At 36.2% G+C, this 19,295-nt stretch overlaps 1 protein-coding gene and 1 long non-coding RNA gene across 4 annotated transcripts in view; one reads left to right on the forward strand and one right to left on the reverse strand.

Annotated features, from left to right (window-relative positions):
- Positions 1–357, reverse strand: part of LOC115290141 — a 40,001-nt gene extending 39,644 nt beyond the window's left edge. Inside the window, exon 1 of the long non-coding RNA XR_003907982.1 lies at positions 43–357. This is a non-coding gene — a long non-coding RNA (uncharacterized LOC115290141). The remainder of the gene's footprint in view (positions 1–42) is intronic.
- The window catches only part of HNRNPLL (heterogeneous nuclear ribonucleoprotein L like), a 32,566-nt gene that overhangs the window by 617 nt on the left and 12,654 nt on the right, over positions 1–19,295 (forward strand). For 2 of the 3 annotated variants that reach the window (XR_003907980.1, XM_029937912.1), the window contains exons 2-7: positions 9,193–9,311; positions 11,002–11,239; positions 12,220–12,305; positions 13,750–13,846; positions 13,932–14,004; positions 18,421–18,492. Coding sequence is in view for 2 of the 3 variants with exons in the window: in XM_029937912.1 (XP_029793772.1) it covers positions 9,193–9,311; positions 11,002–11,239; positions 12,220–12,305; positions 13,750–13,846; positions 13,932–14,004; positions 18,421–18,492 (685 nt within the window). In the remaining variant the exon portion in view is untranslated. The remainder of the gene's footprint in view (positions 1–9,192; positions 9,312–11,001; positions 11,240–12,219; positions 12,306–13,749; positions 13,847–13,931; positions 14,005–18,420; positions 18,493–19,295) is intronic. The other variant, XM_029937913.1, reaches the window with a different exon arrangement.

Below are 19,295 nucleotides of genomic sequence, written 5' to 3' on the forward strand. Positions count from 1 at the left end.
AGCGCCGGTTCTTCTCTTTGGGGCTTTTATTCTTTGCCCTACCTGTTTCCCGCATCCCGACCGCGAACCCGGCTCCGGCCTGGCTGCAGGCCCCGCGTGCGAGTCGTCTGCCGGCCCTGAACTTGGGGAGGGTAGCCAGGCGGGGGCGGCGGGGCGGCGTTGCTTCCGCTCGCGGGGGGCTTCGGTGCGCGATTAGCTCTTTGTTAGTTCCACTCCTCCGGCTGCTGGCCGGCGTCGGGACGACCCGCTCCCTCCTGCCCCAGTGGCCACCGCATCTGCGCGCTGGTCACGGTCGCAGGATGGTTGTTGCGTCGGTTCCGCCGGGGTCTCTTTCCACCTGAGTCCTGAGCCCGTTAGAGAGAGCCCTCACTGAATGGCAAATTACGCCCTGGAGCTCACACCCTAGTAAGCCTGAAGGTTTAATTTCGAAATCTTTACTCTTAGCAGGCATGGTGTGCATGCTTTGCTACCCAGTTTTATGATGATCGCTCAGTACAGATCTTAGCTTTTCGGTAAAAAAACAACAAAAAAACAAAGACCCAAGTGTTAGTAGGTGTGAACACCATCCCTATTTTCAAGTAAAGCAAACCTTAAAATCACCACCGTTCTTCATGGGCAGTTTGTTCCAAATTTGCCCCACGAAAGAAGAACTGAACTCGGAGTTGAATTAAACACTCCTTCCTAGATTCTTGTTGTTCTTATCAGAAAGGTTAGCTGGAGGCAGAAGGAATGTGAAAATCGTCTTATCCACAGCAAGTACTGCGCTTTAGTTGCATGGAGACTTTAAAGAAACAAACAAAGCAAAAGTCTTTGCCCTTTTTGGGTGCACTTAATATGTCTTCGTGGTTTAGATGTCTTCTAAACATCTGACACATTTTAATTGTGTTTTTTTTTTTTAAAGGAAACTTTTCCTGAAATTTAAGAAATTGTACACATATATTCTATTAAAATGGTTTTCACTCTTTATAAGAGGCCAGTTATAAGCTTTTTATTTTTAGCTATTTGACTTTTTAAGAAATGATTATTTTGAGATCCTGAGTACGAGTTCGGGGGAGGGGCAGAGAGAGGGAGACAGAGAATCCCAAACGAACCCCGGAGATCACGATCTGAGCTGAAATCTGGAATCTGATGCACAACCGACTGAGCTACTCAGTGCCCCTAGCTATTTGAGTTTTTATATTAAAAAAATTCCGGTCAGTAGTTCTCAGTGTTAGAGTTTCCCAATATGAAACTGTGACATAGGTTTCAACATATTAGAAAAAAGGAACTTTTTCTTCCTGTAGATAAATGTTTCCGTATAGCTAGATATATATGACTTGAGTTTTATACCTAGGTATTTGGAATATTCAAAATGTAACTTGGGCTTGTGAATAAAAGCATGTCTTTTTAAAGTTTCAGTTCAAAGCCAGTTCCACTGTGGAAGTTTGGAAACAGGAATATCGTAACTGATATTTTAGGTGGATCAGTGTATTTTCTTTTGCCAAAAGTCTCAAGATTTTTGTGCAGTAGCGTGAACTGTCTTAAGTGTCTTGGAAGGTACCTAAATTCTTTTAAGAAAAAAGATTTTTTTTGAAAAACATTAAATTTAAGGCAACAGATTATTTTGCATGTTGGGAAGAAAATAATATATAATTAATATACCCAAAGTGAATGGTATCTGGCAGTGACAAAGTCCTTGGCAGGGTTTGGGGAGAGGGGAGAGTCAGGAGTGCCTTTGGGAAAGTCAGTTCACTACTATTCTTGAGTTCTCTTAGTATAAAAGTTGAACCTTTCTATACCTGAAGTTGTAATTTAGTGATTAATATAATGCAGCTTTTAAATTGCCCAGGCAGGAACCAATAAATGCAGATTGAGTTATAAATTCTAATTTTTGTTTATTGACTCCTGTTTTGTTTCTTAGAGTGTGAATTGCTTTTAACAGCAGAAGCAATACTGCACTGCAAGATCTAATTCAGGCTTATTTTTCCTATTTTTAAACCTTTTTCTTCGTGTAATTTTTGGTACTATTTTGAAACTATTGCAACTATGGGAATCTGTACATAATAAAATTTTATTAGGATAGGCATTCCCTGGACAGAAGTTTAATGTCTAGTGCGTCATCAGCCAGAAATACGGTAATTCAGCTGTCCTCCAGTCTAGCCAGGGAAGAAATACCTTTGTGGTCAAACTGTTAAATAACAGCAAATGCAGATTAGGTACCATGATGGGCCATCTTTTCAACTCAGTTGGGGGTTTGTCAAGTGCAAAGTCAGTCTTCAAGGATTTACATTATTTAGCTTTTGATAATTAGATTTCCATGAGTGCTTTAATAATCTATTAGATTTAAAGAGGAAAGAGTATTTAGGAAAAGCTGTGTTTCTACAAATGCTCCTAACTTAAAGATGAATTGATCACTGTGAATGAACATGATGTGTTGAGGTGTATAGAGAAATGAGTTAGTAGTTTGGATCTGAGAAATAAGACACTCTTCAAATTTATGTCTTTGGCACTTAATTTGAAGATCAGAAATTCCTAGAGTGTTTCAGATTCACTGTGCTGCAATGTTGAACAAAGCTGGATTATGCAAGTTTGTGCTATGTATTGTACAATTACTTTATTCTTATGGAGGAAGTGGTGGTCTTAAATTTTAGCAGTCGTGATCTTCAAGATCGTATTAATAGTAAATTTCTATATGTGTTTATTTTTCAGAAAGCAGCTTGACTTCAAATATTAGGGCTTTACTTGGCGAAACCAATTGAGGAATTAAATTGAGAAGTTACCTAGAAAAGATCTGCTTTTATAAAGACTGGTATCGATAAAAATTTATGGAGTGCTAATTCATTTTGGAAACTTTCAAGTTTTTCTTTTACTCTATTCTGCTAGCGAGTAAACAGGCAAATCAGATTGTTAAAGTGGTTTGTTTGCCGATGAGGTGAAAATTTAAATTTCTTAACTTTTAATAAATAGACTTGTAAGATGGCAAAATGCCATGATAAAAATGTAGATCCTAGGATTTCTTAGTGATATATATTATGTGGAGGATCTAGTTTGAATTTAAGATACACTACTATATGTTAAGGATTTGAATTACAGAGACATACAGGAATATTCATAATAGCTTATTGGAATAGTATGGGATGGGAGGTAAGATGAAGTCACTTTGTTAGCTTAGTTCCCACAGGAAAACTTTAGAGTGAGCATAGTAACCACACCCTGGGGAATGAAAAACCTAAAGGATGTGTGCCCTGGGGGTAAGTGCCAGAGTTTAAAAGCGTCTATAGCAATAATGTCCTGTCTCTAGCTATGCTGCTGTAGTAGAGTGCACATTTTCAGGCCTGGGATTAGGGAAGAAGTGAAAGGTAGAAGATTTTATTGTCTTTTGGTTTTAACAAGTGACTACATTTCTTCGTATTAGTACATACAGTGAAAAGAGCTGTTAATAGACCTGTAAGCCCAACCAAGACGGGTGTTTTGGTTCTGCTCCTTACAACATGCTCTGTGACTTAACCTCTTTGGAACTCAACCGTCACATGAGGAGGTTGGATCACATGATCGCTGTGATCTCTTAACTCATCAAAAAACAAGACTTGAGCCCCTTTTGTGCAACAGGTGCTTTTGTCTGTGACTTCATAAAAGTAAAAAAAAAATTCCAGGGGTGCCTGGGTGTCTCAGTTGGTTAAGCGTTGGTCTCTTGATTCTGGCTTGGGTCATGATCTCACGGTTTGTGGATTTGAGCCCCGAGTTGGGCTCTGCACTGGTGGTGCAGAGCCTGATTGAGATTCTCTCTCTCTCTCTCTCTCTGCCTCTTCCCGGCTTGAGGTCTCTTTCTCCGTCTCTCAAAATAAATAACTTAAAATTATAATGCTTTTTTTTGCCTCTCTGAAATTGAATACACCTTTCAAAGCTTGTAGTTGCAGCCACAGCAACAATTCAGGTGAGCCTAAGCAAAACAGCAAGTTGGCCCATGAAAGCTAAGTTGGGGCAGCAGTTTCAGGCATGGCTAGATCTAGGGATTTAGATGATGTCATTGAAACTTGATTCTATATGTTCTCTTTCCTCCATGTAGTTCTAAAGCTAGACTTGCATTCTTATAGCTAGCAAATAAAGAGAATACTCTTTTCCTTTCCCCAATGTCCATGTTTATTCCTTCTGATCAACACTTTTTAGCTTCCCTTTCCTTGCATCTAATCACTGGGCTACCTCTGAAGTTGGATAGGCATGACTGTGATTGAAAATACCAGTGGAATAATACAGAGTTTAGGGTTGTGTGTGTTTAACCAGAATAAGGGGGAAGGGGATCTGGGTAGGCAAAACCAAATAATCCCTACTACATGAGTAAAAAAGTAGAGATTATTTCTTTAAAAGTTATTCGAATGGTATGACTGTTCTTTTTAAGTTTGTTATATGATCGAATGTACCTGAAAACTTAGGTAAGAAAATTAATGGATTTCCCACATTTTGGATCTACTGCATTGTTTCTTTTAAAAAAGAAAAAGACCAAGAGATGGGATTGTTTAAGTAAGAAAAATGGTGTAGTTAACTCTAAGCATAGTGTGACTTAAATATTTTCAGCTGCCCCTTAAAGCACCTTTTTTCTTGGTCTGTATGAAGTATCCAAACTAAAAGGGAAAACCTTAAATACCTAGAAATACTGTACTCATTTTTTGGCATAGTATTGATAAATACTTTTTTTTTAAATGTTGATGAATTCTAATGCATCCAGAGAATGATTACCAGAATGGAAACAACACATGAAATCACATTATGAGAGGAATGACAAGAATGGGGAGGGAGGGCATGTTTAGCCTATTGGGTATATTTGGGTTCGGTTTGAGAAATCGTCACAAATAATTGGAAGAGGGAAATGTAGATAAGGGTAGAGGGTGCTGTTTAATATTTCTTGAACCCTTGTTCAATAACTACATCTTACACTTTACTAGACATTTTTGTTGTTCCATTTATTTATTGTAATCTTACATGATAAGGAATTTTTTTTTTTTAATAGTGAAACTGAGGCTCAAAAAGGCAATTAGCTCAAGATCACTGGAGCCAGTAAATATCCAAAGATTGAAACGCTGGTCTCACTTCAAAGGCCATTTTGGATACAAAGCTACAGGGAGACAGATTTGGTTGCATATTATGAAGAATTTTCTAAAAATATAATGGATTGTCTCATGAGTAGTATGTTTCCTTGTCATTGGAAGTGTTTAAGGAGAAGCTGGATAAGCACTTGGCAGTAGTTCTATGTCTGGTGTTGGGGGATGAATTATTGAACTTGAGTTTGGTCTTTTTTAATTTACAATTCTGAGAGGGCAGAAGAAGGTTGTTTAGTTGAGCAAGTCTTGTGCTGTTCAGCATGTGTTGAGTATGGAGATGTTGGGAAAACAAAAAAGCCTAATAAGGATATGCCTGGCCTTTGCTAGTTTACAGTTGTTGCTTTACTATGTGAAGAGGCGTTAATGGGCCCTTCTCATTCCTCTCAGAAGCTCCACTTATACTCTACTGAGCTTCCCTTCTCTTCAGTAGAGCTAGGTCTTCAATCTGCAGTAGTCAAAATTAGCACTTAAAATTGGTATTATTAGTTTATCCTTGAGATAGCATTTAAAGGGCTGAAAGTTTGGAATGGTATGACTAGACTGGTCTGTGTGTAGCCTGCCCAGGGGGCCAAATAATGCCTCCATTATAGTTGACAAAGTTTGCCTCAAGAAGGAATAGGGTAACTAAAAAAAAGTATATATAAATTGCAGGCATGCCTTCATTTGCTGGGTGCTCATTTGGAATATTGTTTTTAGTCTGATAGGTAATCAACATAGATAGATGAAGAGGGAACCTAGAAATGGAAGGACTTTGGGCTTCTGTATGTGAAAGGATTGAAAAAAACTTTGTTAAACTGGAGAAGAAATGAGCAAAGTGTTAATATGTATCAGTCGGGTAAATAATACTGATTTATTCACCAGTTTCGGAGTCAGATGCATAGTATGATGCTTAAAAGAGGTAATTTTAGGGGAGGTAAAAGAAGCTGTACAGATGATTGCAGATTTCTTACCACCAGTATAAGTATAAAGCATAAGTAGAAATAAGAAAATACTGATTTAAGAAAAATTTTAGTATTTGCAGGGAGAAAGGGAGTGGTGAAAATATTGTTTGAAAATATTAATGTATCAGTTTTATATTTGGAAAAGGTTTTCTTTTTTGAGGTTCCTCAGATGTGACTCCTTCAGGAGTTTTTTCCCCCTTTTATTTAAACTACAGAAAGGATGGGAAAATTTTAAGTTCAAGAAAAGGGGACATAAGGTAAAGATTAGAGAAACCTCTATGAACGGCAGATTAATTGAGTGGAAATAGGGAAATACAAGGGGTACAGGATATGTTTTCTGCCTTGAGGTTGAGATAATCATATCTTCCCCTAAGCACCATATTGTTTGCATTTAGTAATAAGTTCCTACTGAAGAACGACTTAAGTCTTAAACTATCCCATTTAGCAAATGTAATTAAATAATATATTAAAATCAGATACTTTTGAGGGATTTTAAAATTGGTCCTGTGATCCATTTTCTTTGTGAGAAGACCAATTTGAAAAATAGTCCTATTTTTTAGCATTATATTCAAGATAGTCGTTATCCATGATGGGTAAGGAGATGGAAGATATATTCAACCATTGGTAGGGTTTTATTTATCAAATTGGTTGATTAGTTAAGTAGTATTTATATTGCTCCTCATAACTTATTATAGGCCTTAAATATTATAAAATAATTTCCCAGCTTTTTATTCTGTGAAATATTCAATTACATATGCCCTTCACCTAGATTCAGCAGTTTTTAACATTTTGCTATTTGGGATTTTATCTCCATATGTGTGTAACTATATTTATATACATTTTTTTCACCTAAACTGTGAAAGTTGGAGCTATCACGACAATCCATCCCTAAATATCCCAGCTTTCCTAAGAATAAGGATCTTTCACATAAACATTACTATTATAATGGTACCTAAGACAATAAATAGTTCTGTTACATAATATGTTATTTCTATTTAAATTTCTCCTTTTTTGTCTGGAATGTCTTTTATATTATTTTTCATCTATTATAAAATGAAGACTCAAATATTGCCTTTGTTGTCTCTCTCTTTTTAAAAAATGTTTATTTTTGAGAAAGCATGAGCAAGAGAGGTACGGGGGAGTGGGGGATAGAGGATCTGAAGTGGGGGCTTATCCTTGACAGCAGAGAGCCTTGGCGGGGCTCGAACTCACTAATGGTGCCATTATGATCTGAGTTGAAGTCCGACGTTCAACCGACTGAGCCACCCAGTTGCCCCTGTTGTCTCTTTTTAGTTCTAATTTGAAATCCTTTTTCCACTATTGTTTTATAGTAACTTCTTGAATAATCTTGGCCAGTGAAGTTTTCTTTTGCCCTTTTACCCTTGCCAGCAGATTTCTTGACCTCTATTGTTGTCTAAGTATTTTTAGACTAGAACTTGTTATTTATACTTTAAATATATTTAAATATATGCTCTAAATTAGGTTTTTAGGTATGATTTAGAGCTCTTTTATTGCATAGTTGTCCATTCATACTTAGTAGCTTAATGATGACAAGGCACATTTGGTTGTTGAGTTTCATTTAGGCAAAGAGCCTCATTTGTTAAGGTTATAATAGAGTGTTGGGTTACATAGTGTACAATCAGAATGATGTGTTTCAAACTTAGTGGCATGTAATGAATATCTGCTTGATCATAGAAAAGACTCAGCATAAGCAGTTCAAATGGAATTCTGAGTATTTAATATTTGCAGAGGACTGAATTTATTTGTTGAATCTGACAATAATGTAAGGGAGTAGTCTCATGGTTACTTTATATATTTAAATCAGCTCTTTAAACTGTGATGTAATTTTTTTATTGGCAGTGCACAGGACTGTTATATTTTTCTAACAGTCTTTAGAGTAGAGAGAAATTGGTGAATCTTTTAAAATAGCCAGCAAGAGATTTAATTTTCTTAAAATGATTAAGTGGTAATGATAAAACATCTGTGCTTTTAGATTAGTCTGTTCGTAGGAGAAAAAACTTTTCATTTGATAGAAATGTGTGTGTGTGTGTGTGTGTGTGTGTGTGTCTCGTATATGGAAGTAATTTCTAAAGTGATGCAAGAGGTGCCAAGTGGCTAGTTGTGAAATACAGATTTTTGTCTTAATAGAACTTGAGGGGAGCCTGGGTAGCTTAGTTGGTTAAGTATCTACTTTTGTTCTCAGCTCAGGTCTTGATCTTAACGGTCATGAGTTTGGGCCCTGCATTGGGCTCCGCACTGGGCGTGGAGCCTACTTAAAAAAAAAAAGAAAAGAAAAGAAAGAACTTGAATAAGTAAATGATAGAGCCATTTTCATTGTCAAAGTAATTCTCATACATTGTCCATATACTTTAAAACTACATCCTGGGTGTACTCAAAAGATACAGAGTATTCTGGAGAAACCCAGGAAGGCTTGCATTTTTGAACACTACTTCATCAACAAAGATGGTACCTTGTATAAATTTAAGTTGTCAAGTGTACTGCTTAAGTACAGTAACTTCAAGTTAGTGTGGAACTAGATCACCAAATAAACAAGGACAAAAGATGATGTAAATAAAGTTTATAATCTCTATATTAAATAAACATTTTAAATTGGGATTTTTTTTTGGTTTATTTGGACTACTTGAGATTTTGATTATTTTTGTAGGTAAAATAAGAGTATAAAATATAATTCCAGTCATAGCGTACTCTGTATCTATTGAAGTTTTTTCTGAGATTTTATTGAAGTTGAAATAAGTTGTTATGTTGTAATTCTTATTTGTTTGTTTATTTATTCTGAGAGAGAGTTTGCGTGCACGGGCGGGCAAAATGGGGGAGGGGCAGAGAGAGAGAGAGAGAGAGAGAGAGAGAGAGAGAGAATCCCAAGCAGGCTCAGCACCTTCAGCACAGAGCCTGATGCGGAGCTTGAACCCACACACTGGGAGAGCATAACCTGAGCTGAAACGAAGAGCTGGCCTGAGCTCCCCAGGCACCCATATGTTGTACTTCTTATTAAGAGAAAATACTCCCTTCTAAGAAAGAAAAATTTTCATGCCTAACAATTGATGATTTTATTTCTCAGATCCTTCTGCTAACTTGTGAATGAAATTTGGTTTGGAATTTTTTTTTAATGTTTGCTTTTTAAAGTTTTAAACTAGAAATTATTTTCTCTTGTCTAGGAGGCAGGTGGAAGTCATCATAAAGTTTCTGTTTCTCCTGTTGTCCATGTTCGAGGACTCTGTGAATCTGTGGTGGAGGCAGACCTTGTGGAGGCCCTGGAGAAATTTGGGACGATATGGTAAGGCCCATCGGGACTTCATGCAGATTGGAAACAGTGTAGGAGAACAAGTCTTGCTTGCTTGCTATAATATAGGCCTGGCATTTGACCATAGTATATATTAAGTTTGCCTCTGACAGTATTTCTTTAGAACCTTTTAAGACTCTTATTTTTATCCTTCCTGGGGTGATGCATGGATATATTTTTGTGGATCCGTCATCACCTGTCCTTCCTCAGCCAGTGTGTAGGCAAAATGGATTATTGCCTCTTTCATCTGACTTTCACATGAGTCCACGACTCCTTGTTAAACACTGCTTTAATGTTTGAATGAGCTGGTTACGCCCTTCCTCTTTAGTTCAAGTAGTGGTCCTTAAATACTGATTTGCTGTTGTTTATTTTGGAATGTTAACGATTTGGGGATCTAAAAGTGGGTAGATTAAGGGTAGGCATTATTTGCCTTAGGTATGTGTTGCTGTGAGTTCTTCTGCAGATCACGAGAAGTCTGTTTTATTCTAGTTTTGTATTCACTCAGACTCCTCTTTTCTCTTCCCAGGAAGTTGGTATATGCTTAAAAATATTGACTCAAGTGGAAACATAATCAGAAAAGTGAATGTGCTGCCAAAAATAGACACTCAAAAATTCTTTCTAAATTGTTTTTGGAGTGTGCCTGACTGTGGTTCTCTTACTAGTATGGATAGTTTAGAGTGGATTTTAATATTTTTTCCCTTGATGAATATGTTGGTTAGAGGCATCAGAGACAGAGTCTAAGTCAAAATACATAAACAGGGGAGAAATTTCAATATATTTGCTGAGGTAGCCTGATTGCTTCAATTTTATAAAAATTTATGTGGAATTCGGGATATTGAATGGATGCATTGATGGTGAGAGAATGAGCAGAGATGTCCAGTAGAATCATTGCTTCAAAGGAGTAGTAGTGTTAGGTGATACCTTCCACCATGGCATCTTTTTACATTTCTTTGATGATCTTATAGAGAGGTAGATGACTTGGCAATTCTTTGTATATTTTAGTTCTCTTGTTTTTAGTAAGATAAGCGAAATGATATAGTCTTTAGTTATTAGTATGGGCACTTATTTGGAAAATTCAGTAGAGGTCGTAGTTCTGTTGTTAGGGGTCCCATCTGCTAACTTTCTGTTCAGTTTTATCTCCATTGGTTTCTGTATCTAGATATTTTCTACTACTGCTTGGGAGTGGCAGCCTGCAGAATAAACAGGGCCATGTCATTAGTAACTGATAACAGAACTGTGCTTGAGGAGGGCAAAAGGTAGAAACCTTCTGTCACAGGAGGCTAAGCTTTCACATATGACCATCTGCCTGGCATACCACAGTTTATTTGGATGATTTAAGAATTGACTAACATTGGGGGTGCCTGGGTGGCTTAGTCGGTTGATCATCTGACTTTGGCTCAGGTTGTGGTCTCATGGTTTGTGAGTTTGAGCCCCACATTAGGCTCTTTGCTGTCAGCACAGAGCCCACTTTGGATTCTTTGTTTCCCTCTCTCTCTCTGCCTCCACCCAATGAATAGATAAACTTAAAAAAAAAAAAAAAGAATTGACTGACATTAGATACAGGTAATGAAGAATATTAATCTGTATGATTTGACACATTTTTATTAGAGTCTGCCTTTCCTTGATTGAGAATAAATGTTAACTGAATTTATTATTTGGGTATTCCTTCCAATCTGCCTTTCAGCTATGTTATGATGATGCCATTTAAACGGCAGGCTCTAGTGGAATTTGAAAACATAGATAGTGCCAAAGAATGTGTGACGTTTGCTGCGGATGAACCTGTGTACATTGCTGGTCAACAGGCTTTTTTCAACTATTCTACAAGCAAAAGGATCACTCGGCCAGGAAATACCGATGATCCATCAGGCGGCAACAAAGTTCTTCTGCTATCCATTCAGAATCCTCTTTATCCAATTACAGTGGTATGTATTTTAGTATGAAAAACTAAATTAACAGTGACTTTGAAATTTGCCTGCAGAGTGACTTAAGTTTGAGCATCCGACTTTGGCTCAGGTCATGGTCTTGCTGTTGATGAGTTCAGGCTCCACATCTGGCTTGCAGAGGCCGTTATGGATCCTCTGTCCCTCTCTCTGCCCCTCCCCTGCTTGTGCTTTCTGGGGAAAAATGATTTCTTTATGATACTGGGACATAAAAGAAAGCATAAGATACGATTTAAATTTTGTTAGATATTATTTACCTCTGTAATATTTCTAGACTTATTAGTAAGCAGTATTGATATGTGTTTTGGGAGAATGTACCTAATCTAGTATAAGTACTCTGATTTGCTTATTGTTGTATCCCTAGTACCTAATGGTGCCACTGTGTAGTTGTAGGTGCACAAGAAATTTCTTGACAGTTGAAGAATTGTTCTTAAGCCAGTATTTAAGTTCTCTCTTACTTAATTCAGGGGCCTTGTTTGCTGACATATAACATTGTATAAATGATCTTTCCTGAGTCTTTTCTCTGTAGTCATTGTCCTTTGAAAAATGAATACTGAGTTGATTACCCCTTAATAAATATTTATTACCATAATTTAAGTGTTTATAAAATTAAACATTTCTTGAGTCACATACAAACCATTAATTGATTATAGTTTTTGCTTATTTTTTGTGTATTGTCAGACATTATTTTAGGTACCTGTTAAAATAAAAATCGAGGGTTTATTTAGGAAATAAAATAGGTAACAGTCTTTTTGACATGTTTCATTATAACGTCTCCAATGTTGGTATATTGTATAGGTGAGGAAGTAACTTTAGAAGGATAACAATTTTTTAAAGTTTAATTAGTAATGAATAGAAATGACATCTTGACAGGTTTTTTTAGTAGAAAAAAGCAGGGTGTAACTTTGTTGTTTTTCCAAATATAAAATGTGAAGAGAAATCTTGTTTTCTTTCCTTTATAGGATGTTTTATATACAGTATGCAATCCTGTTGGAAAAGTACAACGTATTGTTATATTCAAGAGAAATGGGATACAAGCAATGGTTGAATATCCTTTATTTGTAAATTTTTAAATTGATGTATATAAATGCTGTGTAATATAGGTCTTAGTTTTTCCTGCTTAATTATTTCTCGACAAGTGGTATTTATTCTCTGTTCCTCCCCCAAAATCTATTTGTCTTAGATTTAAAAACTGCCCTACTGGGGCGCCTGGATGGCTCAGTTGGTTAAACTGCCGACTTTGGCTTAGGTCGTGATCTGACAGTTTGTGGTTTGGAGCCCCTCATCGGGCTCAGTGCTAACAGCTCAGAGCCTGGAGCCTGCTTCTGATTTTGTGTCTTTCTGCTCCTCCCCCACTCCTGCTCTGTCACTGTCTCTCAAAATTAAATAAACATAAAAAAATTAAAAATAAATAAAAACTGCAATACCCACAGATAATAACCTGCTACCTAAAACATGCCAGTGCTTCATCTCACAGTGTGCTTTGTTTTTTTAATGGGGAAGAAATAACATTATTTGGTAATATGTACATCTCTACCTTTTTAAAATGTATCCTGTGTGGACTTTTCTGAATAAGTGGTTTGGGAGGACCAAAACTTTATAGAGTCATTAAAACTATTCTTACCTTTTTAAATTGAATCTTTTAAATGGTCATGGTTTAAGTAAGAACTTTTTTTTGTGAGATTTGTTATATGTTGAGTAAAAAGAACAAGTGGCAAAATAGTACGTACTGTATAATCCCAGGTAAACAAAAAAAATAATAATAATTAGCTTTCCCCCCACATCCTGTATGTACAAGTGTAGCATAGAAGTCAGACACTCAACTGACTGAGCCACCCAGGCGCCCCTGATTTTTTTTTTTAAACAAGTACAGACTCAAGTAATTTTTGAAAACCAACAAAGTAAAAGATAGTTTAATGATTATAAAACCCTGTTTTTTAAGAAATTTATTAAAGTCAAATATTTGTTTCATCTAACGCTGGTTGTTTTGTAATGTTCTTTCTACTTTTAAGAGTAAAATATTTGCTGTTTCAAGATGATAAACTGTCCTTTGCCAGGGAATGTGACCATGCTCCATTTTCCCTCTTCCTTTGAGTTTTTGAAGTTCTTCAGATGACTTGGAAGGATTAACATAGATACTTTGGTTTATTATGTTTTCTTTCTTTTTGTTTTTTTGTCTCAAAGCAGGCCCTGGGCTCTGAGCTGTCAGCACAGAGCCTGATGTGGGACTCGAACCCATGAACCATGAGATTATGACTTGAGCTGAGGTTGGATGCTTAACCAAATGAGCCACCCAGGCATCCTGGTTTATTATGTTTCCTTTGGCACCCTTGATTTTGAAAATAAATACTCTTAAAATTCATCGAGAAGTTTTATTGTAAAACATTTCTAGAAGTGAGAGTTCTATCTGGTTATTTTCAGTCCTTTTCTGAGGCAGTGAATAATGATAAAATATCAGATACCTTAAGCCAAATTTCCTTAATAGAGCTCATGTTTGAATCAGTCCTTTGTGCCCAGAAAGCTAAAGCAGCACTCAACGGAGCAGACATATATGCTGGATGTTGTACACTAAAAATCGAATATGCAAGGGTAAATATTTTTTTAACACTTCACCAAAGAAATATTTATGCCTTGGATGTACACTTTGAGCTTACTTTCTTCTTAATCTTAACAGCCAACTCGTCTAAATGTTATTAGGAATGACAATGACAGTTGGGACTACACTAAACCATATTTGGGAAGGCGAGGTAAGTATTTTATGCATTTTAGAATGTACGTACCATCTGCTGACAAAGTTTTTACATGCAGTTAGATTCCTTTTTCCTGAGGTGAGCTAGTTCATTCAAACGAAAACCTGGTTGGTGAATGCTTTTGCTGCCTAAGGCCATGTAATGCTGGAAAATAACCTTGAAATTAGTGCCCCCTACTGGTATGTACTGAGTTATTTATATTTAGTTCAACCAGGAGCCCACACATACAGGCACGCCCGCAGTTCAAGGACTTGCATTTCTCCAAGCAGCTCTCTCTCTTTGGAGGAGAGGAAACTGATTCAGAATATTCCTTACAAACTGCAAACTTGCACACTGCTTCTCTATGGAAAGGACTTTTCCCCCAAGCTGGACAAGGCATTAAGAAGGATAGAGGACTCCAGCAGGCTGACTCTACACTTCATCATGCACAACATCGGCATCAGCAAAAAGCCCTCTGAAAAACTCAGACTTGCAATTCACCTTGACTGCATACTGCATGCACCATCACCCCAAGTTTTTAAAGGAGGACACTTAACAGTACTTCAGACTTGCATGGGATGAGCACCATGATAGACTGTGCCCATTTATTCAAGTTGTATGTATATATTGGTCTGATTTCCCTTAAGGTTTCAGTTGTAGAATTTAAGACTTTTCACTAACGGGTACTAGACTTTTATCTACAATGTTGTAAATCTTAATGCCCATTACTGTAACGGTTTGCAGCCAAATTCAAATTGTTAATTGGCAAATAACCAGGGCCAATTTATCAACAGGTCTTAAGAACTTCTTATGCTCAACCAATCCACACAGATATTAGAAATAAAAGGATTAGAAAGGTGCACACTTGCTGCACTTAAGTTTATTCTTTTGGGGTTTTTTCCCCATAACTGTGGACATTGAATAGATAACCTGAAGATAAAAAGATGCATTATATGTAAAAGATGGTTTCTGTGTGGTTTGATTTTTTTTTTTGTAAAGTGGCTGTTCATAAGTTGTCACTTTTTGTAAAAATATAAGGTTATCACTCATGTTAACTTGTGTAACTAGAAATTTTGACATTTCAAATGTAGGTGAAAGTAACATGTCTGTTCAAGATAGAGTATATTTAAACTTGATAAATATTAAAGTAAGAGCATTTCATTTGAGATGCATTTTCAGCTATAACTTATAAATGCTAGAAATCATGAGCATAGATCTGACTGATAAAATTGTTCAACTAACTGTGTGGCAATTCTGGAATATACAAATTAAAATGTGGATCTTGTAAAAACAAGGGGGCTGCAGTATTGGCTACACCTCAACTACAATATCAGTGTTGGAACCACATGTTGAAAAAACTCACCAAGCTGAGCATATCTGTAAAAATCCATAAAGTAGGAAAAAATTTTGTGGCATCCAAAATATCGTGGGCAGTAGGTTCTCTGTAGTGCATGTATTCTTGCCAAAAGAAAAAATAAAAGACAATGCAATGATCTTTTGCATGTTCAAATATTTAGGACTTTGGGTGATTGACCCCTTAATTTTCAATTCTTAGGAAGGCCTCTTGTCTTATGCATGGGGTTGTAAACAGGTTTGTAGTATAATACAGCTTCGGCTGGACCCCACATTTCTCACTACTCACAAATCTGCTTGGCACAGGCTTGGTACAGTTGTATACAGTATTGGAAAACAAAGCCTTAGTACTCAACAGAACAAGTGGTTGATGAGAAATCTCTCACTTTTGTCAAATTACAGTTATTGAACACTTTTTTTTTTTGACTCATTTGAAATAGTGAGTTCTGGTAACCTTTCTCTTAATGTCTCTTAAAACATTGTAGATACGTTTCTTATTTTAATAGTGTTTACATCTGTTCTTTTAGAAGGTCTGAAGTTTACGCAGAGCCAAGTGAGATTAGTTTTTCATACAAGGAATTACAGTCAGAAAAGAGTACAAATGTGTGAGATAGATATTTAAATAGTGAAATATAAAGAAGTAGAGTTTTACTTGGTTCTGTTTCAAGAGAAAAAAACTCTTGTTTTCTAAGTCCTTACACATACTTGTCTGGTGAGACCGTACCAGTTTATGTTCTTGTTTTTTTAGTGACTTCATTTTCTACTCGATATTGAATTGTAACTTTTTTTTTAAGTTTATTCAATTATTTTGAAAGAGCGTGTGCGAGACAGCATGAGTAGGGGAGGGGCAGAGAGAGAGGGAGAGAGAGAGAGAATCCCAAGGAGGCTCAATGCTTTGTGCTGAGTCCAACGTTCATTCTCATATCCCTGAGATTGTGACCAGAGTCAAAATTAAGAGTCAGATAGATGCTTAACCCAGTGAACCACCCAGGCATCCTGTGATTGAATTGTAACTTTTTCTACCAAAAAGAGCTCTACAATAAATATAACCTCATTTTTTAAAAGTCATTTTCAGCCCAAGTTATATTTTAGTGCAAAAAATTCTTACTGTGGACTCCAGAGAATCCTTCCAGAAATGTTAATAAGCAAAACTTGTGTATGTGTACATCTTTTTGGGAGTTTTCAGATGAATTCATGAAAAGTCACAAACCACTATTTATAGACTGATGTAATTAGTGTTTGACTCTTCTGTACACTTCTGTTTTATGTAACTTTATATTAGTTAATGTTTCAAATCCAGAGAACTGTTCATAATTAGAATATTCGGCTGAAAGATACCTTGGGAGATTATCTACTCTTAACTCCTTCATTTTATAATGAAGATTGTGAGTTTCTGTAATTATACAGTGAATTAGTGGTTACCTTGGAATCTTCTGATTCCCAATCTAGTGCTCTTTCCTTTATAGCACACGGTTAACTGTATCAATAAAACTGAGTCATGATGACATTATGGAGGTTTTGGTTTAAGATTCCTTAGATCAGATGAGGAATTGCATGTAGTGTTTGGTGGCATGCTTAAGCAGAGGAGCATTAACAGAAGGGATTAGCAGACTGGATTGATTCAAGAGGAGTGAGACTTAAATGATGATGCTGGATGCTAGAGTCCGTGTAATGGAAAGAAGGAGCTGTGAATGACTGGGGAAGAAATGGTGATGGGAAAATAGAGGGAGAATCTTAGTAACTTGGAAGCATTTGAAAGGGTTTTTGGAGAAAGACTTAAGTCTACAAGGCCTCAGACGGGATAGAATGTGGGTAGGGGGCCAATTTCTATACAATATAAAAATTAATTTTCTCGTTATTTAGGACTAACTGAAAATGTAAGGGAAAGTCCTGAGAATCTTGTTATTGGTGTTGGCTAAGCAGAGGCTAGATGGTTCCAACTGATAGGCATAGTGTAAAGAGAATTTATACACAATAAATTGAATACGATGACCTCTTTGGTCCCTTTCAATGCTCTGATAACTTCGAATAGGTACTTAAAATGATATTTCTCTAGGCTGAAGTGAATATTATTTCTCATCTCCCATAAACCTCATTTGTTTAGCTGACTAAGGATTTATAGAAGGCCTCTCTGAATTTTCAAAGATTAGAATGACCAGACTCTTAAGATACATTAAAAAAAATCTTATTGGGTACTATGATTTGATCAGACTTTCTAAAGCATTGTACAATAATTTCTAAAATTTAGCAACCTACATAGGAAGTGCTATTTTAGAAACTTGTAGGTAATTTTATTACTGATATCTCAGATTTAGGAAAATTGGCATGCCTTTCCTGAAAACATAGCTAGAATAAAAATGATCTTTTAGGAGTATTGTAGTACTCTCATCCAATAATGTAGCCCCCTTGGTTAGCTTTCTTGGCATACTTAAACTTTAGAGGGTGTTCATAGGCCTGCCTGGTGTTAAGGTCTATAGACAATGACCAATCCATGCGATAATATGGGCCAGTGATGTGCAAATTTCCAGCTCTCAAGTCAGTAGGTGTTTGTAAATATGTGTATATACATACAAAATACTCTGTGTTTACTGATTGTGAAACCATGTAATACAGGTTGTTGTTGGCTTATGCTGAACTTCTTGAAAGAAGCCCACTTTGAAAATGTGTTGCTGTTGAAGCTAATAGTATGATTCAGGTACTGTCTTTCAAAAGTACTGCACTTAAAGCTTGTTTTAAAGACATGTATTGGTAAAAACTTCTGTACAGTGTCAAACTCTAGCATTGTGTATGTTCACTTTCTGAAAAGTATCCATTCTTTCCTTAAATTTGAAAGTGTGATTGTATTTGGCATTTGCCAAAAAAGATATTTTCAAGTTAAGTGGAATTTGTTAGATAGAATTATTTCCTTAAACTTTTGGTGTTTGTATTTAAATTGGGTATGAATGGATGTTTAAAGTTAACCAGGAATCCTATTTCTTTTATGAATTGTAATGGATGTTTTGAATGGGTGTTTCCCATGTGAGAACTCTGTTAAGTACTTGGGTCAAAATTGTTAAAACCATGTTTCTACTTTTGTGTCAGATAGAGGAAAGGGTCGCCAGAGACAAGCCATTTTGGGAGAACACCCTTCTTCGTTTAGACATGATGGCTATGGTAAGTTTGTCAAGGCAGAAGGAAGGTAGTATAGACAAACTATTAGAGTTTTTGCGTTTCTGATGAAGAATGGCACATTTCTTATCTCTGTTTTTCCTGCTCACCTGTTATAGGGAATTAGTCCCTTGTAATGTACTCCCAAGGAGTCGTCCAAAATCCTTTGTTTTCTTAGGATATTGATACATCATATCCTTGAGATGAATGAGAGCTATTGCTTGGGGATCAAAAGCTTTTTTTACTGTTTTTGTTTCGTTTTGGTTTTGATTTTGATTAGTAGTGGGCTCTGGTCTGATAGAAGACCAAAAAAAGAAATATTGCTTTAGTAAGTGTATTTTCTTTCATTATACCAATTATGAGCAAAGAGGAACTGAGTAATAAAGGCAGAAAGAATGGGGGACTTGTCAAAAAGAAACATGTTTCTTGTTAGAGCCTTAGTCTTTTAGTTATACAGTTGGTATTTTGGCTTTGGCTAAATCTGTTTGTATTTAATTCCTCTTTTTAAAATTTTTAGTTTTAATGTTTGGTATGTTGATAAGATTTAAGATCATGAAACCTAGGATAATAGTCTTCCCCAGGAAAAAGTTAGGTATCAGGCTATTGTCCTTGTAGGTAGATGTTGGGAATTGCTGTTGATGAGTGTTTTAACTGGTTATAAGTTCTGTGTTTTTAAATATTTTTTAGTTTTAAGTAGTTATTGACCCCACCTATCCTGTAGTGTAAAGTTGAAGGACAATGCTATTAGAAGTGGTATAAAAAATAGAAATTGCTATACTGTGCTCTTGGGATTTATCTTGAAAAACTTC

Source organism: Suricata suricatta, chromosome 4, assembly GCF_006229205.1.
Source record: "Suricata suricatta isolate VVHF042 chromosome 4, meerkat_22Aug2017_6uvM2_HiC, whole genome shotgun sequence".
Classification (NCBI taxonomy): domain Eukaryota; kingdom Metazoa; phylum Chordata; class Mammalia; order Carnivora; family Herpestidae; genus Suricata; species Suricata suricatta.